This window comes from Phycodurus eques, chromosome 14 (genome assembly GCF_024500275.1).
Source record: "Phycodurus eques isolate BA_2022a chromosome 14, UOR_Pequ_1.1, whole genome shotgun sequence".
NCBI classification, from domain to species: Eukaryota; Metazoa; Chordata; class Actinopteri; order Syngnathiformes; family Syngnathidae; genus Phycodurus; species Phycodurus eques.
The window spans coordinates 21,100,097-21,123,957 of NC_084538.1; the positions used below are offsets into that span (position 1 = coordinate 21,100,097).

The 23,861-nt window shown below is 38.7% G+C and overlaps 1 protein-coding gene across 5 annotated transcripts; it reads right to left on the minus strand.

Moving 5' to 3' along the window:
- Positions 1–413: 413 nt before the first annotated feature.
- On the minus strand, positions 414–23,432 carry zgc:136872 (uncharacterized protein LOC678524 homolog). 5 transcript variants are annotated; one of them, XM_061695694.1, is made up of 22 exons: positions 23,119–23,432; positions 21,890–22,144; positions 21,275–21,344; positions 21,026–21,144; positions 16,551–16,684; positions 16,284–16,458; positions 12,374–12,448; positions 12,102–12,187; positions 11,345–11,419; positions 11,118–11,278; positions 10,778–10,938; positions 9,491–9,502; positions 9,197–9,405; positions 9,069–9,114; positions 8,911–8,964; positions 8,471–8,528; positions 8,306–8,367; positions 3,794–3,862; positions 3,580–3,658; positions 2,162–2,278; positions 679–731; positions 414–609 (listed from the first exon to the last, which is right to left on the minus strand). In XM_061695694.1, exons 2-22 carry the CDS (start codon positions 22,124–22,126, stop codon positions 583–585), a joined length of 2,079 nt encoding a protein of 692 aa, XP_061551678.1. In that variant the 5' UTR covers positions 22,127–22,144; positions 23,119–23,432; the 3' UTR covers positions 414–582. The 5 variants fall into 5 exon arrangements, with proteins under 5 accessions (XP_061551678.1, XP_061551679.1, XP_061551682.1 ...); XM_061695695.1 differs by lacking the exon at positions 679–731; XM_061695698.1 differs by lacking the exons at positions 21,026–21,144; positions 23,119–23,432 and having other exon boundaries at positions 21,890–21,980.
- Positions 23,433–23,861: the final 429 nt, after the last annotated feature.

The window sequence follows — 23,861 nt, forward strand, 5'->3', positions numbered from 1 at the left end:
TCAGAACTGTGAGGCAGACGCTCTAACCAGTCACCCACCGTGCCACATCATCATCATCATCATCATCATCATCATCATCATCATCATTATTATTATTATTATTATTATTATTATTATTATTATTATTATTATTATTATTTTTGCGGAACGGTGGTCGAACATGTTTTTATTTAAATGCGTTATAATTCTGCAGACCTTGCCTAATAAAAAGCCTAAACCTTACTTTTACTTTCTGAAATATTGTTTGAGGTTTATTAACAATTTTGATTAACCTCAAGCACTGTGGTTGGTGATTAATAACAATAATACTCAAAAATGAGAGAAGAGAGACCCTGTACTTGCCTAATAATTCTGCACATGGTATTTTTCTATAATCCACAAAATCTACCAGTTTGTCAAGAAAATAGCTACACTTATTTGTTAAGGCATGTTTATTCACGATTGAGGACAATTTTGCATTTAACAAGTAGTTAATTTAGTAATATATATGGTAGTTATGGCACCATGGTGAATGACTGGTTAGAGCAAATACTTCCACTGTTCACAATATGCCTTGGTTTTCTTCTCACATCATCTTCCTCTTCAGGTACACATCGAAATTTGCATCCACTGAAAAATAGAAATATATTATTAAACTGTGTCAAGACATCCCCCGGCATGGCACATGATGTTTTATACCTCAGATTCAGGAAGCGACAGTGTCATTCCGTCAGAAAAACGTTTGAAGATTTCTAATGGGGGGTGGGGGGGAGCAACAATTATTAAAGCTGAATACCGGTACATGGTGTAAGAGTCTAATACACAATATATCACATGTGTTCACAGGAATCCAAATTCCCTTTTACCAGCATGATCACGTTCTGGCCCTAAAACTACTGCATTGATTTCCTGCTACAATACTGCCCTTTCACATATAATAATGCTGAGTTAGAGAGCAACAGTAGTGCCAGTAAATTTCTGTAAACTTGAATAATCCAAACTTACTGGACGACAGTGTTGTTTGTTTTGTTTTAGTAAAACTATTTCAAAAGCGGGAGGTGAGTAGTCCGAATTGGATTCTGGAGTCGTGCACCACTTGCTACGTCAAACTCATTCATCATATTTTTGAGCAGTATTTGCTGTTTGAGTATCTTACCTGAATCGGGTGACACTCTGCGAAAACAGCAAATGGCTCCCGTCTCTTGACCTCTATAATAAGCTTCCTCCAATGGAAACATACTGTGACTACTACATCACGTGTACTGTATATAATTGAAGCATATACAGTACAACAATGCTTTTCTGCAATGGTGCCGCATTCTTAGTGTGCTCAGTATTTCTGCACTGTACATTTTTCTTGTATAATCATGTTTTCTTGCACGTGTCTCTTGTTATATACACGTTTCGTGTTATTTCAACTGAAATGCTTATACACCGTGGAGCCATGAATATTACAATGCATGCTAGGAACTTTGAGCATATATTACAGCACATGTGTATATATAGCTGTAGATTATACAGTTACGTATTTATCACAGACCATACAGTAAAACACTGTAAAGTGATTATACTTTAATTAAATACAGTTCCCACTGCATCATGGGATCACACACTATAAAGAGGGAACTATTATAATTTCTTTAAATCAGTGTTTTTATTCATTGTTGCGCTGATGAGTCACACAAGGAAAGCGGGAGATCTTTAGGCTTGCAGAAAAGGAGACCAAATTGAACCGCATAAGGAAGTACACACTTGTAGCAATAACGCACACAACCCACAGTCAGGATTTCATGAAAAAAAAAAAGCGCAACATAAATGCAACGCAAGAGTTAAATAAGACACACATTCAAGGAACTACAGGTAACATAAACACACATAATTCATGTTACATGAATTCTTATCGTTCATGAACATTAAGGATTAACGACTTTATTACGGCAACGATTCAGCATTTCATGTATGCAATGCATGCTGGGAGCCACGCAGCATCACAGTTCTGCTGCAAAATACAGTAACTCTCAGTGTGACGTCAACCAAAATCCCCTGGTGCAGTGGAAACTGAAGTTAATTACTGTATAATCACTTGAAAGTATTTCACTGTATGGTATAACGCTGCGTGTCTAATCATGTGGAACACAGTCTAGTGTATTGTCTGATGAGATTAATATCAGAATCTACCCACTTTTCATACACACAAGGCGCAGAGCTAGACTGATGAAGTTCTCCAGTGTTACATGTCCAGAGGAAGTCCCATAGCGCACAGCCAACATATTTAACATGTCGTCACTGACCCTTACTCCTGAAAACACACGAGAAAAAAAAAAAAACATATATATATATATATATATATATATACAAAATGTCCAGACTTCTGACAGAAACTAAGGAAATTTGGAGAATAACAGACAGGTTATTAATAAACACAGACTGTCAACCAAATTTTACTATCACGAGGGTCGTGCAGAGACCTTTGGAGGGGCAGGTGCTCAAGGTTATAAAGGGTTACATGGAATAAGCGTTTGCATAGCATTGCAGGTTATTCATGAAAACAGAATAAGAAAAGGCAGTTTCGAGCAAAAGTGCGCACCATTTTCTTAGTTGTTATTCAGAATGATAACACACCCACCAATTAGTATTTTGTGCGCAAATTACACCTATTTTGTGGTCATATATGAGCATTTTGTGTGCATGTCACAACTATATTGTGGCCAAAATGAAATTCCCTTGTCCTGCCTGGAGCTCTGTAGATGTTAGTGGATTTATTCTCTTGAAATGTATTTGTTTTCAATTAAACACAATTTGAGGAATTGATTTTAGAAGGTGCTCCACCTCACATTCTCCAGAAAAGTTAGACATTAATTAAGCACTTTTGGCAGGAGAGCAAATAAAATATTGCAACAATACATTCATAACACTGATGTGGACAGAATTTACCAAACAGTTATCATGAAAAGAAAATGCATGAATGAAAATTACACAACTTCTATTGAGTTAAAATACAATGAAGTTAAATCACAACTGGCCGGATAATTAACTGTCCAATGATGACACATGATGGAAAGTAAATGGAATTGAACCATTTTTTTAAAATATAAATTAAGATTTCAAATCCTCAGATTTTTTTTGTCAAATTGGACTACTTTCTGATTTCCTTATCGTCCTCTGTCAAAGCAAACAAGTTTCCATTATTGCCTATTTTCTGACATGTTTGGAATCAAAACACTAACCCAGTCATTCCAAACAAGTGTCCGGTCTGCCCAATTTGAAATCCGAAAGCCCACCAAAACCTTAAATCAAAACTCTGCTCAACACATGAGGCTAAGAGCCCAAAGCAGCCCTCTCACAAGCACTCTCTCACTAGTCAAATGCGTATGACGTTATAAATTTTCATCAATTATATTAGTTTTTTTTTAATACACAGTTACATTAGATTTTATTGCTAAAAGGCCCCAGACAGGCTTACACATACTCGAGCACACGTTAAAATAGAATTAAAAAAAAAGAAAATGACAAAGCAGCACCTTGGGCATCAGGGACAAAAGGGCAGAAGCCCGGGCAGCAAAAGCCCTGCACTCTGCACGCCCCTGATTCTCACTGTACCTAAAGCAAAAGCAGCATTCCTCAGCTCATTGTGTGAAAGTGTTCCATTTGCTGAGACATCAGTACGTAAGAAAATATCCTGGAGAAAGATATATGTAGAGTATGTAGAGACAGCAACACAACAACGTTTGGACAGTAGATAGAAACAAATAGTTTGATTGATTTCGAGGCTATTAATCTTTTGTCTGTTTACTTAAATATGGATGCCATTTACCTTGTATGTGACAGCCTTCTTCCACAAATTATATAGTTCCCCAGCATTCAGTTTGCCGTTGACAGTTGTCTTTTCAAATTAACATCAAGGTGAAAGACCGGAACAACATGTTTCACTGCCATGTTTAAAATTAAAACTTCTTTTTTAAGTGTAGATTGTATTTTGTTTCATTACTGCATTTCCTGAAAACACCCAAGAGTGGAACTAGAATGGCAATCTGTCACGGGGTCCGTCTGACTCATTTCCTTGAAAATATTCACATGCTTGGTAAAACTGGCCCACTCCACTCCTTGTTTTTCAGGAATGCACATAACAATTACATAGAAGCCTTTCTTCACCACTGTTCCATCTGCTCTACCAGGTGGGTTATTAACAGTGTTGCGCAAGGTACTTTCAAACATTAGTTATTACTAATTGAAATCATCCCTCCATCCATTCCATCGATCATTTGGATGAAGCCTATCCCAGCTGACTTTGGGCAAGCGGCTGGGTACAACCTGGAACAGTCCCCAGTCAATCACGTAGCGCAAAGAGACAAACCTTCACACTGCCATTTGCATCTATGGGCAATTTAGTCTTGAGTTAGCCGAAAGCATCATTTTGGATTGTTTGGGGAGAACATGCAAACTACACAGAAAGACCTATTCGAATGCCGATCCTTTTGACTGTAAAACAGTCACGGTAACCAAATGCGCAACGTGTCGCCCAGTTACTATCATTTGAATCTAATAATATATTATTATGCAGTAGAAACGCAGGTTACGAACCACCTGGTTCACAAACAATTTGGGCTATGCACAAAATTTCCATGAGAAAGGTACCTCTATTTACGTTTGCACGATTTGCGAACAGTCTTGGCATGTACGAGCAGAAGGATCTGTTTTCTGCTTCTTTTCGAGCCATATAGCCGAAGTCAAAGTCGCAGAAGAGGAAGAGGTGGAAAGCGGGTTCTTCGGCAGAATGAGAAGAGGAAAGCACAGAGCCTAGAACTGAATGTTGGGAATATGACAGGAAAATCTGGGGAGTTGGTTTGACATGATGATTAGGAGAAAGGTTGATATATTGTGTGTCCAGGAGACCATGTGGGAAAGCAGTGAGGCTAGAAGCTTAGGGGCAGGGTTTAAATTATTTTACCATGGTGTAGATGGGAAGAGAAATGGAGTCGGCGTTATTTTAAAAGAAGAGTTGGCTAAGAATGTCTTGGAGGTGAAAAGAGTATCAGATCGAGTGATGAGGCTGAAACTTGAAATTGAGGGTGTTATATATAATGTGATTAGTGGCTATGCCCCACAGGTAGGATGTGACCTAGAGGTGAAAGGGAAATTCTGTAAGGAGCTAGACAAAGTAGTTCTGAGCATCCCAGACAGAGAGAGAGTCGTGATTGATGCAGATTGTAATGTAAAAGTTGGTGAAGGAAATAGGGGTCATGAAGAAGTAATGGGTGAGTACGGCATCCAGGAAAGGAACTTGGAGGGACAGATGGTGGTAGACTTTGCAAAAAGGATGCAAATGGCTGTAGTGAACATTTTTTTCCCAGAAGCGGCAGGAACATAGGGTGACCTACAAGAGCGGAGGTAGAAGCACGCAGGTGGATTACATCTTGTGCAGGCGATTTAATCTGAAGGAGGTTACCGACTGTAGTGGTAGGGGAAAGTGTGGCTCAACAGCATAGGATGGTGGTGTGTAAGATGACTCTGGTGGTGGGTAGAGGTGGCAAAGGCCAAACAAGATGCATATGATGACACGTATGCTAGGTTGGACACTAAAGAAGGAGAAAATGATCTATACAGGTTGGCCAGACAGAGAGATAGAGATGGGAAGGATGTGCAGCAGGTTAGGGTGATTAAGGATAGAGATGGAAATATGTTGACTGGTGCCCGAAGTGTGCTAGCTAAATGGAAAGAATACATCGAGGAGTTGATGAATGAGGAAAATGAGAAGGGAGAGTAAAAGATGCAAGTGTGGTGGATCAGGAAGTGGCAATGATTAGTAAGGGGGAATTCAGAAAGGCATTAAAGAGGTTGAAAAATGGAAATGCAGTTGGTCCTGATGACATTCCTGTGGAGGTATGGAAGCATCTAGGAGAGGTGGCTGTGGAGTTGTTGACCAGCTTGTTAAATAGAATTCTAGCACGTGAGAAGATGCCTGAGGAATGGAGGAAAAGTGTGCTGGTGCGCATTTTTAAGAACAAGGGTGATGTGCAGAGCTGTGGGAACTATAGAGGAAAAAAGTTGATGAGCCACAAAATGAAGTTATGGGAAAGAGTAGTGGAGGCTAGACTCAGGACAGAAGTGAGTATTTGCGAGCAACAGTATGGTTTCATGCCTAGAAAGAGTACCACAGATGCATTATTTGCCTTGAGGATGTTGATGGAAAAGTACAGAGAAGGTCAGAAGGAGCTACATTGTGTCTTTGTAGATCTAGAGAAAGCCCATGACAGAGTACCCAGAGAGGAACTGTGATACTGCATGCAGGAACTCTGGAGTGGCAGAGAAGTATGTTAGATTAATACAGGACAAGTACGAGAGCAGCAGAACAGTGGTGAGGTGTGCTTTAGGTGTGACAGACAAATTTAAGGTGGAGGTGGGACTGCATCAGGGATCAGCCCTGAGCCCCTTCCTGTTTGCAGTGGTGATGGATAGGCTGACAGATGAGGTTAGACTGGAATCCCCGTGGACCATGATGTTTGCAGATTACATTGTGATCTGCAGTGAAAACAGGGAGCAGGTGGAGGAACAATTAGAAAGACGGAGGCATGCACTGGAAAGGAGAGGAATGAAGATTAGTCGTGTAGTTAGTAGTGATTAGTAGTGCATGAATGAGAGGGGTGGTGGGGAAGAGTGAGGCTACAGGGAGAAGAGATAGCAAGGGTGGAGGACTTTAAATACTTGGGGTCAACAGTCCAGAGCAATGGTGAGTGTGGTCAGGAAGTGAAGAAACGGGTCCAAGCAGGTTGGAACGGGTGGAGTAAGCTGTCAGGTGTGTTATGTGACAGAAGAGTCTCTGCTCGGATGAAGGGCAAAGTTGATAAAACAGTGGTGAGGCCAGCCATGATGTACGGATTAGAGACAATGGCACTGAAGAGACAACAGGAAGTAGAGTTGGAGGTGGCGGAAATGAAGATGTTGAGGTTCGCTCTCGGAGTGACCAGGTTGGATAAAATTAGAAATGAGCTCATCAGAGTGACAGCCAAGGTTCGATGTTTTGGAAACAAAGTTAGAGAGAGCAGACTTCGATGGTTTGGACACATCCAGAGGAGAAATAGTGACTATATTGGTAGAAGGGTGATGAGGATGGAGCTGCCAGGCAAGAGAGCTAGAGGAAGACCAAAGAGAAGGTTGATGGATGTCGTGAGGGAAGACATGCTGGCAGTTGGTGTTCGAGAGGAGGATGCAGGAGATAGGCTTACATGGAAAAGGATGACCAGCCGAAAGGAAAAGAAGAAGAATATCACCCTAATAAAACTATAGCCAACAGAGCAATTAATCTTTTCAATGACAACATAATGTCCCATTTTCTGAAAATTTATGTGAAAAGAAAAAGATAGTTTCTTCTGGATCGGTTTGTTGTGCCAAAATCAACCAGTGAATTATGGAAAGAGACAAACCAAAGAAAAAAACAAAACAAAAACCTAAGAATCAGAATTTCCCCATGTTATTATGGAAGAACTATTCTTCAATGAAGGAGCTGTCGTCCTCCTGCCCTTTCCCCTTCTTAGATGAAGCCAGAGTAATAAACCGTTATCAAATTTATTTAGTGTGTTATTTCTGTATTTCATTTCTATATTGCACTATATTTATTTGTAACCACAAACTAATAAAAAAGGTAATTATAACTTAGTTTGTGTGTTGGAACGGATTAATTGCATTTCCGTTTATTTCAATGGGAAACATTACCTTAGTTTCCGAATGTTTCGGGTTACAAATGGGCTCACGGAACATTAAATTCGTAACTCTAGGATCCACTGTATTGCATCATTATGGGTACTGATCATGTAACTCCTGATCTGTACTGCATCATGCCTGACTTTTGTTTAAGCAGTGTGGGTTCAATTCTACTGGATGACCTTTGATTGACTGGTGACCAGTCCTGGGTGTAGTCTTCTCTGCACGCAAGGTCAGTTGGGATTGGTGTCAGCTCACCCGTGACCCTGTACAGGGTAAGCCGTACATAAAATGGATGGATGGACATTACTAATGTGAATTGGAATGCATTAGATACTTTTGAGTTACAACTGTGGAATCCTAAACAACAGATCACCAATGACAATAGTTTAGATTTCAATTCCCTTGAATATAATTACTGTAACTGTGATACTTTTGGAGCATGTTACTCCAAAACTGGTCAATGCCCTCATTTAACAAGCCAAGCAATGGTTACATGTACATTCCTCTCACCTACAGTACATCAGGTTCTGAACCAAAATGTAATAATGATTGTGTGGGCGTACCACATGATGTTTTTTTCATCTTGTTCTGCCTGACTTCAAAAAACAAACCAAAAAAAGGATACACTCATCATAACAATCATGCTGCGGCATGCATCAATACTGAAGCCCCCAGTTTTCAAGTCTCCTACAAAAAAAAAAAAAAAAAAAAAAAAAAAAAAAAACACCACATCAGAATCATACAAGGTCTGTCCTTTGATAACATTTGTGGAAAAATGTTCAGCCCTTACCTTTCAAGATTTGATCATTAAGCAGCTTTTGAAGCAGCTCGGCATCCACTTCATCATACTGAAATCAAATATATAAAGATTACATGACCAACTTTCTGGGATTACATATGTCAGAAGCATGCTAACAGAACAAATACAGTTCAAAGAGATTATTTCACAGTTGAAATATTGATGACATGAAAAACAACGGTGTAAGTAACAGCTTAAGTCTTGATGCCAACAAGTGACTCATTCAGCAGACGAATACCAACACTCACACTCTTGCAGAGAAATGTGAGCTTTTAATTCCTCGTGACTGGCAAAAACAGGCACACTCAAAGAGTCGGTGGAGTTTTTCTGCGTAAATATATTGCAATGACAATAATGTGTCATCAACATTTCCAGTACTTCACACTTGTCAGTTAAAAATGTTTGTGGCTACTGTAGAATAGATGAATTACCTTGTCAAATAATTGCCGGAACAATATTCTCTTATCATCGTCAGCTGCTCTGGACTACAAGACAACTCGTGTTAAATTCACATAACAAAAACAAACAAACATAAAAACTGGCTTGCTTTTGGCTCAAATTCAAACAAATAACAAGCTTGTAACACAACCTCTTCAACTTCTTTATGTCCATAGTTTTGCCCACCAGAAGTCTCACTGTGGAGATATATTTTGGAAAGGTAAACATCTCCATTAGAATGTAAATTCATATTTTAGGGGGAACTAGCAAGACACTTACTGGATGTGGGCCTTTGCCTTGGAGAGGATGGTCAGGATGAAGGAGGCGGTCTCGTTGGGCTTGAAAGTTGATGGTACAATCAGGTATTCCCCGGGCTCTAACATAACGAGCTCCATTACCTCACGAGCGTTTAAGTAGTTTTTAGTCTGTACAACAGGTATGTTTCTGCTGAAGAAAGATGCTGGAAACTTCCCTCTATGTGCCTTCAACTGTAATTCAATTTAATACACATGACATTTACAGTAGGTTCACGCAGCAACATGAGATAGGTGGTACTGATAGAAATATACTCACTTCTTCAGGCACCTGGGATTAAATAAAAAATGTTTCATGTTAGGGACAAAATAAAAAGACAGTTATTCATCTGAATCATGTAAAATGATGGTGAAATAAAATAAAATACAAATATTGACAAACAAAAAATACACACTGGAAAATTTAAAGTCAACTCAATAAAAATAAGTTCTCTGTTAGAGTTGATTGTCAATTTGTTGTAATTTATAAATACCATAATTTCTTGTGTATAACGCGCATTTCCTTCCCCCAAAAATGTCTAAAATCACTGGTGCGCATTATACATAGGTATAGGGGAAGTAAAAAAAAAAAGAAAGAAAAAACTATTTCCCTTTTTATAAATGTATGCCGCCATCTAGAGGTTATGAAAAAGTGGTATACCTTCGTTTTAATATTCCACCACCACCGAGAGGTTATGAGAAAGGTGTACACTTTCATTTTAATATGCCAGCACCACGTAGAGGTTATGAAAAAGGTGTAGCCTACACTTTCATTCCAACGTGACAGGATAATGTGTGACTGCATAATATGTACAGTTGTGCTCATAAATTTACATACCCTGGCAGAATTTGCGAAATGTTTTTTTTTTTTTTTTTTTTTTTAATGACGGATGACTAAACAACAACCATCATTAATTTCTTAATAGTTATGTTTTGTTTGATGATAATGCTTTTCTGAAATATTTGACAGTTTAATTTGACTCCCATTAAAATAAAACTAAATGTGTTTCGCCTGGAATTGCGAAACAAACAAAAAAAAAGAATTGTACCCATCTTACAAAGTCTCCCCGGGTAATCAAACATGAGCACAGCTGTGTTTTCTCATTTACTAATAAAAGTAGGGCTGTGAATTTCAAAAGAAAAGCAAGTAACTAAAAAGCATTACATGTTCAAATGAAGTGCTTAACCTCAGAATAATTATTTAAAAAAACAAAACTACAGTGAATACTTAATGTTTTGATCATATGCGTAGAAGCAAAATCATGCATTGTAAAAATGCATTATACATAGGTAGAAGGGTTTTCCAAAATTTTGAGGTCCACTTTGGGGGTGCGTATTATACATGAGAAATTACGTTAATCTGTCACTATCTTTATTATATTTTCATAAACTGAGCTAATTTTACTGTGTACCTTCCATTATTATTATTTTCATTACTATTCTTTTTTTTTTTATTGTATATGAGGAACTCTTTTGTTCATTTGACCTTTTGTCACAGCAACACTATTTTAGTATATTTAACTATTTGAAAAATGAGAGTAGTAGCGCTGAACATGCTAAAGTTGACCTTGAATACTGAGAATCCAATGTGGAGATTCTTGACCAGGGCTCTGTTTCTTTTGTCTGGCTTTTGCATGAGAGACACCAGCATGTTTTTCCCCCCTTGTTGGGAAGCACATTCACAGTCAATCTTGGCTCGATACTGTGGATTAGTCCAGAAGCTCTGCTCTGTAATGCAAACAATTTAGCCTGCTGATTTTTAAAAAAAAAAATTTTTTTATAACCATACAAATACCACACGTTATTCTTCAACAGTTCTACAACAAAAAATGTTTGACAAAAACAGATAGGTAGGTATAGATATAGGTAGCTAGGTAGTGGCTTGAATCCAGATATTTGAAAAGTACCAATGTTATTCATGCATCCTCCAGCTGTTTTCCCAGCAAGCCATCTGCCTTCAAAGAAAGATGTCTTCCAATGGGAGGATGGGTTTTCATCAAGGAAGTCGGGACATACACAGCAGATGTCAAGATCACTATAAAATCCATAAAATTCTTCCAGGCTCATCCTGTTGGAATCATTGTATGGTTAGAATTTCTGATGACCATTATCATTTTGATTTTAATGTGCTTACCAAAACTCCCCATTGTCAACCACAGAAAGGCACAGAGCTCGATCTTGTGGGCTCACAGTTTCCCACAAAGGTGACCTGGTAATTTGGATGTAAAGGATCATTTTCAAATGCTCAGTCTTCAACAGATAAACTGCAACACGCATTTATGAAATACCAGAGCCTTAATCATGGGACTGGTACAACCAATACAGATCTGCTCGCAATGTTTTATATCAGGAAGAATCTTTTGTTGTTCAGTATAAACCATCAAATACACCAAAATTCCTAATCCCTACACTTTTGGCATCCTTTGTTGTGTTATTGCAGTGGTATAGTATCTTAAAGGGGGAAGCTAAGCACACTGCAGTCCGTTGATTAGTGGATTCACACGTGAAATATGATCTGAAACGAGGACACAAAACACCTTTTCTCATTCACACTTTACTTCCTTTAATAATTTATATATATATATATATATATATATATATATATATATATATATTAATAGTGTATTAACATTTTGGATGCCCTGCAATACTTTGTGTTCCAATTCTGATAGTCTACAATTTACTGTACATTACAACATCATCATCATCATCGTTTGCCACTTTCTTCTGCAAGTTTAAAAACATACCATTCACAAAATAAAACTATATACTGTACACCGACTCTAAATTTGGTTGAAACAAATAATGTTGGTCTTTGCTTTATGTGGTATATGATAATTATGACATGGACTGAAAGCGTCTCTGACGGCACATTTCCTGATGGGACCTACCGATCACTCCAGTTTCCATTCCACTCTCCCCTGCCCCAAGGGTTTAACAAACGCACCAGGTTTACTGCTTGCCCGCGACTCATCATCTGTTTCGTAAACCCAACAAAGTACACCAAATGTTAGTTGTCAACCTCATAAATCTACTCTTTGAAACGTCTAATCCTAAATAAAACACTTATGAACCAAACTTAACCCAAAACGATGAGTTGCACTACTGTGTCAATTTTGTGTTCAAACTTTCATGTTCACGAAAAGAGGTCAAAATAGTTCACCTGTTTGACCCCTGTGATGGTGTAGGCGTGGCCTTGGACCAATCCATTTGGCAAAACAGTGTTGGCCGATGTCGCCTACAAGTCACAGCCAGCATGTTTTAGGTAACCACATAATACACAGTGATAGAACAGAAAAACAGCATATTATTTGCCTCTTCACTTCCTCATTGCTGACAAAATGTGGAGTGACAGACTTGTCCTTTGGTGGGCCCTTACAGCAGCTGAAATAAGTATTCACCATTATAGTCATTTTTCTCATTAAATATACTTCCAAAGGTGCAACTGACCTGAAAATTTCACCATATTTTGGGAACAACCAAAGTAATCCATACATTCAAAGAAAGTGGAACAAATAAGCTCAGAAATTAAGTTGTGTAAAAAAATTGTGCCATGACACAGGGGGAAAGTATTGATCACATGAAGAAAGGGAGGTGAAAAAACGCATGGAAAGCAAAGACAGCACCTAAAATCTATTAATAATCAAACAGCAATCCAACCCCTTGTCAGTGCAAATGAATATCAGCTGGTTCAGTCCTAATTGATGGCCTACAAAAAGGTCTCATTGCCAAGGTGTGAGTCAAGACACATCTCATGATGGGTAAGAGCAGAGAGATGTCTCAAGACCATCGCAAACTAATTGTTGCAAAACCCAACAACGGCATTGATTGCAGGCGCATATCGAAGCTTCCGAACGTTCCAGTGAGCACGGTTGGGGGTCATAATACGTAAGTGGGAAGCCAATCATACTGTCACGATAGAGGTTTTCGAAGGCGAGGAGGGCGAGGCAAAAACGTGGAGGACCCAAGTGCAGGGAAGCAGGGAGGCAAGGCAGGAGTGCAGGAGTCTCAAAAAATAATATTTAATCTCCAAAAAAGGGCAAACAAGGAACATGGATAAAGCAAACTAAACAAAGTCCCACAACAGATAACCAAAGTAAAGAAACACTTGAATAAACCAAGAATGGTAACTAAGACGTGGCCCAGACAGAAACAATGACACCTGACAATGAACTGTAAGAAACCAGGGAACTAAATACAAACAGATTGACGAGACAACGAGGAACACCTGGACAAGACAAGAGCGGCTGGAGGGAGCTGATTGGTCGACACAAGGTAGAAGGTTGACGGGAACAGGTGGACACAATAACGAAATGAGCACACAACATGAACAATATGGAACACAGGAAAACATGGAACACAACTCAACACAGCCCAAACCAAAACACAGACCATGACACATACCACCATAAATTAGCCTCGACCACCATAAATTTGCCTAATGACAAGAGTTGTCCAAGAGCCAAAGACCACCTGTGGAGAGCTTCAAAAAGACCTGGAATTAGCAGGTACTGTTGTCACAGGTAAAACAGTGAGTAATGCACTCTGCCGTCATGGCCTGTATGCACGCTCACCAAGACCCCATTGCTGAAAAGAAAAGGATGTCAAAGCTCGTTTAAAGTTTGCTAAACAACATTGGGACAAGCCAGTTAAATACTGGGAGAATATAGTCTGGTCGTATGAGAGCAAAATCGAACTGTTTGGATGGCACAATGCACACCACGTTTGGAGGAGAAATAGCAATGCACATCACCCTAAAAACACCATACCAACAATGAAGTTCGGAGGTGGGAACATGATGGTGTGGGGCTGCTTTTGAGCAAATGCTACTGGTAAACCGGACATTATTGAAGGAAGGATGAATGAGCCAATGTACCGAGACATTCTTGACGAAAATATCTTCCGAGGATGATGAAAATGAAACGAGGGTGGACATTTCAGCAGGATAATGATCCAAAACATACTGCCAAGGAAACTCTCAATTGGTTTCAAAGAACAAAATTAAAGCTGCTAGAATGGCCCAGGCAATCACCTGACTTCAATCCAATCAAAAATCTATGGGAAGAACTGAAACTCACGGTCCATAAAAGAAGCCCACGGAACCTTCAAGTTTTGAAGATTGCTTGTGTGGAGGAATGCATGTGGCTAGTTTCTCCCTACAGGAGGCATTTTGAAGCTGTCATTGCAAACAAAAGCTTTTGTACAAAGTATTAAATAAATACCGATTGGCGTGTTCAATACTTTACCTTATTTCACATTATTACACACAACTTCATTTCTGAGTTTATTTGTTCTACTTTTTTCTTCTTCTTTTTTTTGTACATATGGATTACTCGCGTTGTTCCCAACATCTGGTCAAACTTTGTCAATAGCAGCCTGGGAAATATATTTAATGAGAAAAAATGGTGACATGTTAAATACTTATTTCAGCTGCTGTGTTACAATAAGTTAATCGTACCCTAAGCTTTACTTTTATGTGCAAGCTTGTTCTCACAGTGTGAAAAAAAACTGACATGTATGAGCTTGGCTTGATATGCAGTCAATCATACAGTAAATGAGTAAACCTCAAGTTTACTTTGAGATGATATATTTTCAAAGGCATACTTGTCTACAAATATTATTCCCACGGATATGGGCCATTGATTGCAAATGACATTTGTGAATGTGAACCAGGACCGGCTGGTGGAGTTGTCTCTAGGATGAATGGATATGTGTGTGTACAGTGGAGGGAAAAAGTAGGCAAACCCTTTGGAATTTCTTACATTTCTGCATAAATTGGTCATAAAACCGATCGTCATCTAAATCACACTAATAAAACTAAAATCGACTTAAACTAATGACACAAATAATTATGTTTTCATATTTTAATTGAAAACAATGTAAACATTTCAAGGACAGGAAGGAAAAAGGAAGTGAACCTCCAGGCTTCGGATTCTCCAAGAGTTAATCAGAGTTAGGTGTCAGCCAACCTGGAGTCTAATCAATTTAACAAGATTGGAGGTGTGGCTAAAAGCTGAGAGATAATAAGAATTGTTGACTTCTATAAAGCTGAGAAAAGGTGACAAAAAAACATCTAAAAAAAAAAAAGTCTTGATGTTCATCAATCCACAGAGCGACAAATTGTCTATAAATGGAGAAAGTAGAGCACTATTGCTTCTCTTCCGAGGAGTGGTCGTACTGTATCGATGACAGAGCACAGAATGCTCAATGGGGGGGAAAAAGAACCCTAAAGTGTCAGCTGAAGACTTACACAAATCATTGTCACATGCCCACGTCTCCGTTGAGAAATCTACCATACGTAAAGAGATCTCAGGAGAGCTTTTCACACCAGACATCCCCGTTGTGCTGCTATCTTTTGGTATGCAAGACGACCTGCTATGCATGTCAAACTTTTAACGAGTCAATGCGTTGCGCCACAAACCAGAAGTTGTCGTCATATGCGACAACAACAATTTTTACTCGTCATTAACTTTATACTCTTTATCCTTCTCATCTACAAAAAGATATGCGGGTACATATATTTAGAAATATTTTTATAATTTTAGCTTTTGAATTTGATCATTTAATGTTCATCTTTTTCAAGGTGAGCTAGCTGCGCGGTAGGGCTTGCACCCTAGCGCCCTCTATTGTTAAACCGCCACTGATGTGCACACAAAACCAAATTCATTTAATGTTTAAATGTGAGACAGCAAGGTGTAGTAATGTTTAGCACGTGTACCTCACAGTCAACCACGGAGACCTGGGTTTGAATCTCTGTGTGGAGTCTTGTATGTTCTCCCCGTAGTTAAGTGGGTTCTCCATTTTAGGAAGTCTCTACCCGTAGGTGTGAACGTGGGTGTTAATGGGTGGTTTTTTTCCCCTATGTGACTTGCAATTGATTGGTTCCCAGCTCCAGTTAATTGCAACCCTAATGATGAAAATCTGTATAAAATATGAATGGATAGATGTTTAAAAAATGAATACAAGCAAATAAAAGTTCGCAAAGCAAAATTTTAGATTCCAGAAAAATTCTACTCAAAATAGTTCACTCACAGACAATTCTAATCGGTCTTGTATGGTAGATTTGTGCTTACCCCTTGAGGAGTGCCACATCCCATCAGTGACTTGAATTGTCTGGCTCTGCACATAAGCTCCCAAAGGTCTGGGGGAGGCTCTGACAGCGTGATAGAAATGTGAACACCACCTGTGAAGTCCACCAACGCCTCATTGGGTGTTCCAGAACTCATGTCTGAATAGGAACCACATACTCTGACAGAGGTTTATTAGAATTATTTTGCAAAGGCTACAAAAAAATAGCATACATTTTTTTTAAAAATTAATTTACATAGACATGGACATACTTAGCATAAGCTTTCTCCAACAAGGCGGGCCAAAATTCTGTTGGGTCTCTGGAGCTCACAAAAACGAGTCTGCCATTGATTGTTGGGAGCTTGTCATCAATGATGACGTCTACCCATCTGCCAAATCTCCAGAACTGAAATGTTGTGAGAGATTAAGTCAAAAATACAGTTCTTCTGCTATTTAATTTGCAGTAATCAAAAGTTGAAAATTTCATCAAATTTTATTTTTCATCATAGGGGTCTTTTTTACAATGGACATACAATGTTTCAAGGTGATAAATGGCACACAATGAGCTCGTTTGCGCAGCGGAGTAAGGATTCGTCATCATGCGGCATAAGAAGTCATTGTTAAAATTGTGTTTCATTTGATTGGTTTATATTAATGTTGAATGCAGTAGTAAAGTCATTTATTGTTAATTAGGCATAATTACAGTAAATAGTTTTATATAATAGTTCAGCACATAGTTTAGGGAGAGTTAGTAAAAACAAATGTGTCACGTCGGTGCCATAGGAAGGCAACTACTGTACGTTGTAAATCGAGGGGTTTCTGTATTCTGGTTATGTATATTTTTTGAATAAAAACATGAATTCAAATGCCATGTTGATGAAAACCTATGACAGCTAAACGCTATGACAGCATGTTACGAAATCACAAGACAAGCAAAGCAAATACAACCCCAATTCCAATGCAGTTGGGACGTTGTGTTAAAAATAAATACAATTAGAATACAATGATTTGAAAATCATGTTCAACCTATATTTCATTGAATGCACTACAAAGACAAGATATTTAATGTTCAAACTGATAAACCTTGTTGTGTTTAGCAAATAATCATTAACTTAGAATTTTATGGCTGCAACACGTTCCAAAAAAGATGGGACAGGTGGCAAAAAAGACTGAGAAAGTTGAGGAATGCTCATCAAACACCTATTTGGAACATCCGAACAGGCTAATTGGGAACAGGTGGGTGCCATGATTGGGTATAAAAGGAGCGTTCACAAGCAAAGATGGGGCGAGGTTCACCTCTTTGTGAACAAGTGCGTGAGAAAATAGTCGAACAGTTGAAGGACAATGTTTCTCAACGTACAATTGCAAGGAATTAAGGGATTTCATCATCTGTGGTCCATAATATCATGAAAAGGTTCAGAGAATCTGGAGAAATCACTGCATGTAAGCGGTAAACTGTACTTGCAAAGCAAAAGCCATTTATCAACAACACCCAACACCCTTTTCTGGGCCTGAGCTCATCTAAGATGGACTGATGCAAAGTGGAAAAGTGTTCTGTGATCCGACGAGTCCACATTTCAAATTGTTTGTTGAAATTGTGGACGCCGTGTCCTCCGGGCCAAAGAGGAAAAGAACCATCCGGACTGTTATGGACGCAAAGTTCAAAAGCCAGCATCTGTGATGGTATGGGGTTGTGTTAGTGACAATGGCGTGGGTAACTTACACATCTGTGAAGGCACCATTAATGCTGAAAGGTACATACAGGTTTTGGAGAAACATATGCTGCCATCCAAGCAACGGCTTTTTCATGGACGCCCCTGCTTATTTCAGCAAGACAATGCCAAACCACATTCTGCACGTGTTACAACAGCGTGGCTTTGTAGTAGCCTGCCTGCAGTCCAGTCCTATCTCCCATTGAAAATGTGTGGCGCATTATGAAGCATAAAATATGACAACAGAGACCCCGGACTGTTGAACAGCTGAAGCTGTACATCAAGCAAGAATGGGAAAGAATTCCACCTACAAAGCTTCAACAATTAGTGTCCTTAGTTCCCAAACGTTTATTGAATGTTGTTAAAAGAAAAGGTGATGTAACACAGTGGTAAACATGACCCCGTCCCAGCTTTTTTGGAACGTGTTGCAGCCATAAAATTCTAAGTTAATGATTATTTGGTAAAAACAATAAAGTTGTTCAGTTTGAACATTAAATATCTTATCTTTGTAGTGTATTCAATTAAATATAGGTCGAACATGATTTGCAAATCATTGTATTCTGTTTTTATTTTTTTAACACAACCTCCCAACTTCATTGGAATTGGGGTTGTATATTCATATAGCGCATTTCATACACAAGGTAACTCAATGTGCTTTACATGATTAAAAGCATTTAAAAACAAAGGGACAAAACAGCTTATAAAAATTTAAAACATAGAGAAAACAATAAAAATACAATTAAAACAGCATACAGTGCAAGAAATATCATTTAGAAGTGGAAATGCTCTAAAAAGCATTTAAAAGCTTTAAAAGGTTATAAGCAAACATTTTTAACCTGGATTTAAAAACATTCACACTTGGGGCTGATGTCACTTCTGTTGGCAACTTATTCCATTTGCTTGCAGGATAATAGCCAAATGGTGCTTCACCATGTTTGCTTTGGACTCTGTGCTCCACTATTTGACCTGAGTCTTTCGATCTCAGAGCCATACTTGGTTTATATTCCATTAGCATTTCTTTCATGTATTCAAGGAACTAAACCATTTAGTGATTTATCGACCAGTAGCAGAATCTATTCTAAAGCTGAATGGAAGCCAGTGTAAAGACTTTGGAATTGGAGGAATATGCTTTGACCTCTTTGTTCTGGTCAGAAACCGAGCTGCAGGATTCTGAATGAGCTGAAGCTGTTTAATACTCTTTTTGGGGAGTCCAGTCAGAAGACCATTACAATAGTCAAGTCTACTTGAGATAAAAGCATGGATGATCTTCTCCTGGTCTGCTTGACACATGCAAGCCTTCACTCTGGATATGTTCTTCAGATGGTAGAAAGCAGTTTTAGTAATTGATTTGATATGACTGTTGAAAGTCAGGTCGGAATCTATCAGAACACCAATGTTTCGGACTTGGCCTTCGATTTCTAAAGAGCGTGATGCCAGGTATTTACTAACAGCAATCCTCTTTTCTTTATTGCCAAAAACAATTATCTGTTTTTTGTGGTTTAATTGAAGAAAAATTTGAACAGATACATTTTTTATTTATCTGTTTTAGACAGTGACACAACACCTCAATTGAACTACAGTCATCTGGAGACACTGCTAGATATAACTGTGTGTCATCTGCATAGCTATGATAGTCAAAATTAAAGTTTTGAAGAATTTTACCCAAGGGTAGAACATACAGGCTGAACAGGAGGGGTCCAAGAGGTGATCCTTGAGGGACCTCATAGGTCATTGCCATTCGATGAGATGGGAGAGGTCCGCTCATGAAAACCTCAGCATCCAAACATTGCACTTTTGTTCGGAGATCAATGAAATATCGCTTCAGTACCTCTGATTGCTGCTTGACAGCATCCAGGGCCCCTGTGTGAAAAATGACTGATTTCACAGTTGGGTGCTGATTGGGTGCTGATTAGTGATCTCCAGGATTTATTTTTTGTAGATATTAGACACCATGTCATTGGTAAAACATAGTTTGGTGTGTGCAAAAACGTTTCACATCCTTGACACCTCCATCACTAACTATTAACATTTATGGGTGCCATTTTTTTCTTGTACGATTTAGTTTCATACATTTCAGTGGTGGTGGGGGATAAGCATTCTTGGCCAGGGTCTTGTAAAAGTGGCTCAAATCAATTTGTAAGTCTGATGTCAATGTTTTGCATTAACTTGCGTCCTCTTTTCTTGCTCTTCGCTGTAGCAACCGTCCACGGCCGCTCTCTCGGGGTTGAGGATGCACGCAACGCAGGCCAGCTGGATTCCTCGGTAATCTGCTGCTATTCTGTCCTCCCTTTTAGATGTTGTTCCAAAGATTTAGGCTTTGCTCGCGTCCTTTTTTCATGCCCTTCGCTGCAGCGACCGTCCACGGCCGCTCACTCCGGGTAGACGCAGCATGCAACGCAGGCCAGCCGGATTCTTCGGTAATCTGCTGGGGTTATGTCCTCCCTTTAAGATGTTGTCCCATATCTTTGGCCTTTGCGCCCAATAAAATTCCAGAGAGAACTGCTGGATGATCCATGACCATTTCCACAGTCCACATCTGTCCTCTTTGTTGAACTAAGTGGCTGTCTGCTAGCACTCTTCTGTTCACCATTTTGAGACGTCGGTAGATTGGTTTCACTGCCCATTTACATCCACATACACTTCAAGACGGTGGATTTTCGTTTCCAGGATTGACATCCTCTGCAGCAGTCCGTCATAGCCCTCAGTGGAAATGGGAGGCATCTTGATTGCTGGTCTTGTTGTTATTAGCAGGCTGGTGCTAATTCGCAGGCCACACTCACGTAATGGTGAGAGGGAATCAAATAATATTGGAATATGGCAACAACTGACTGTATCTACAAAAAAAGTACAGTCCCACAGGTTTAAAAATATCCAGGAGTCGCTGCTTAAAACATTTTTTGGAAGAAAAACAAGCTTAACAGAAAAAGAAAAAAAAAACAGAGGCTCAAGTAGAGCGAGCAAAACAGCGTCTGCACTGTACGAGAGCGAGAGAGAAGCAACAAGCAACATATAAATTTTAATCTGAATGTGTTTACCCGAAAGTGAAACAGTCCACAGTAGTCCTTAACAAAGTTTTGCTCAAGAGGAACAACATACTCAAAGATAACTCTCTGGAATGTCAGTGCACCCAGAGATGCAAGAAACCAGCAGTTACCTGAGAGAACACATATTTAGTGAGTGGTTAGAACACTGTACCCAGTTCCTGAGGAATAACACAATCAAAAGTACAGGCTAGGTGGGAAACTATTTATAAACAGCAATTAATTCAAGAGTCATTTTCTTACCAACAGCGCCTTGACCGAAGTCAAACCTGGAGATGCCATCAACAACAAAACATGGATTGGGAACCAATTTCTGAAACAGACATGGTGGACAAATTGGGTTAACAGCACAGTGTTGGGAAATTAATAAATGTAATTAATCGTTGAGAATATGCATTTAAACAATGTCCAACTTACTCTGTGATTTTGGTGATTTAATGCTTCAAGTCAAGAACAACAAAACAGTCGAGCCAAAGGTTAAAGACATTCAAAGACATTCAAAGAGTTAAAAACGTGAAGTTTCTTCAAGTGTAACCATATGAATATAGAGGGCTCCTCTCAACTTCAACAGTTTTGGTGTTAAGAAACTCACAATTTGACCTGAAAGTGTTACTCAAATCTATGGTTTACTGCACCCTTTTTTATTTGTTTTACTGATGACAGCAATTCATGTTATAACTCCTTTATATACTTACATGGTAAGAGTGGTAAAATGTTACTTTAAACATAACCTGTAAACCTGTAATGAATTGTGTTCAAATTGTGAGGATCCACTTTATTTTGACGACAATAACAATAGGGTCCCCTGTTTGGGGATGGGTATGATGAGCACAGGTTAGTCATTCAATAAAAGCTTACCCGTGGTCTGTGCCATTCCACTTTTTGCAGGTCAGAGGGGTTCAGTACATCGTTGCCAATGGATCTTCTGTCGGGGGGGAACATTTCATCGATGTAGCGTAGTTGCCGATTGACACAATACTCTTTCAAACTTCGGTAGTCTTGTTTGAAAAATGCTTCGGGGTTGTTGACGGTCCCGTAACCATCTCCGTGGTGACGTGCATTCATGATGCTCATGCACACGCCTGGCGAATGCATTTCTGTAGTGATTGAGCTCTGTTAAAGAATAGGGGTTTTAAATGATTAGGCCAAACTGTCCTCCTTTACTGATATTACTATTTAATCGATTGATTTGAGGTGGCAGTTTCAATCGGAGTTACAATTTGTTGATTATTGTTTCAGAGTATATCTTGCAGTGACCCAATCAGTCTCTGTTCAGTTTTTCTTTGTTTTTTTGTTGATGTTTTGTTTTTAACTTAATGACATCTTGAACATAACAAGATGTTGGAAAACATACGCCGACACCCCCAATATATACCATATAATAATAATCTTAGATGGTCTTCTAATGTAAGCGTCAAACATGGTGCAACACAAACAACATTTTAAGCAGCAAAAGTCGGTAAAACTTGAATTTTGAGTCACTGACAAAACTTTTTGGACATAAATGTACATGCCATTTGAAAAACACGCATTACCTTGTCACATTAAAATGAACCATTTAAACAAACTGCTTGAGCCGGTTTTACAGCTGCAAGAATAGTATGTGAACTGGTCTTAAGGGTTATGTAAGGTTAATAAGCAATGGTTTCTCTCTGGTATGAGTAAAAAGTGTGCATATTCTAATGATATTGATTGAAAGCTATGTAATGTGAAATTTGACATTCGGATGTTTTTTTCTGTCACTAATGTCAACACATCTTGCTATTTTTTTATAGTTACGGAAAAACGAGCATATATAGTTGTTTCAGTTGCAAAGCTCACTTCATCTGTTTGCCTCTTTGCACTTTTCGGCAACTAACATTCATCGCATGCCTATACTTGCTTGCAATTGTAACTTTATATATACATGCATTTGCATGACACGCAATATCAACGATGACATGGTGGAAGTCAACGTCACAACGAAGAACAGACTGAAAGCACACTTTGATGGCATGTTGTGCATTTATTTAAATAACCTTTTTTTTTTTCATTCAAGTTCAAACGTAAATGAAATATCATATTAAAATCCCAGAATATTCACTCACCAGGGCAGGCAAGGTGTGTGTGTTGTGTTGCGTCCAGGTGGATCAGCTTGTGTGGGAAGGTTAGGTTTGTTCTCTTATATAATACCAGCGCATCCTTGAGGCTACAGCAGTGCAAATAATCTCAGAAACGTCACCAATGGAGCCATATGGGGAACCAAAACAAAAAAGCCACTTGAATCTGCCTTTATTTGGATGACATGTTGTTGCATGATCAGATATTTCAACTGCTCTGGCTTGTTCAAGGTTTCGCAATAACTTATTCTTAGCACACACAAAACAAATTAGCTACTGCAGATTACTTGAAGGACACACAACCACCTTCACAATTTTTTTTATTCAACTAACAACATGTCACAACGTAATTTTTCAGTCAACATTAGTTCTCACATTCATTATGCAATCAAGTTCACCTATTCTTTTTATGGTTATATTTGCTGGTATGTAACTGCTCAAATTGTGCATTGGATGTTGATTCCTGCCCAGTCCCCCGATACCCAGCCACGGTCTGTTCCAAACACATATTTTAAAAAAATATATACAATAAAACAATGGGTGCACTACATCAAGGACAGTCATCTGGTGGAAATGTGATGATAAAAACATCACAAAAATATCAAATCTACTTTATGACATTAGAAATTGTAAACGGCAACAACCAAAGTGAATGTTCATGCGGTGAAGACCCCTCAAAATTTAAAATAAATATATGACAGTGAAATATTTAATCTATTAAAACATTAACC

Coding starts and splice junctions, on each gene's coding strand:
- zgc:136872 (XM_061695694.1), bottom strand. CDS start 22,126: ATGCATTCGCCAGGCGTGTGCATGAGCATCATGAATGCACGTCACCAC. Junction 2,279..3,579: donor GAATGCTGCTTTTGCTTTAG/GTACAGTGAGAA, acceptor GTGTGTTTTCAG/GAGTAAGGGTCAGTGACGAC. Junction 732..2,161: donor GCGCCTTGTGTGTATGAAAA/GTGGGTAGATTC, acceptor ACCCCCCATTAG/AAATCTTCAAACGTTTTTCT.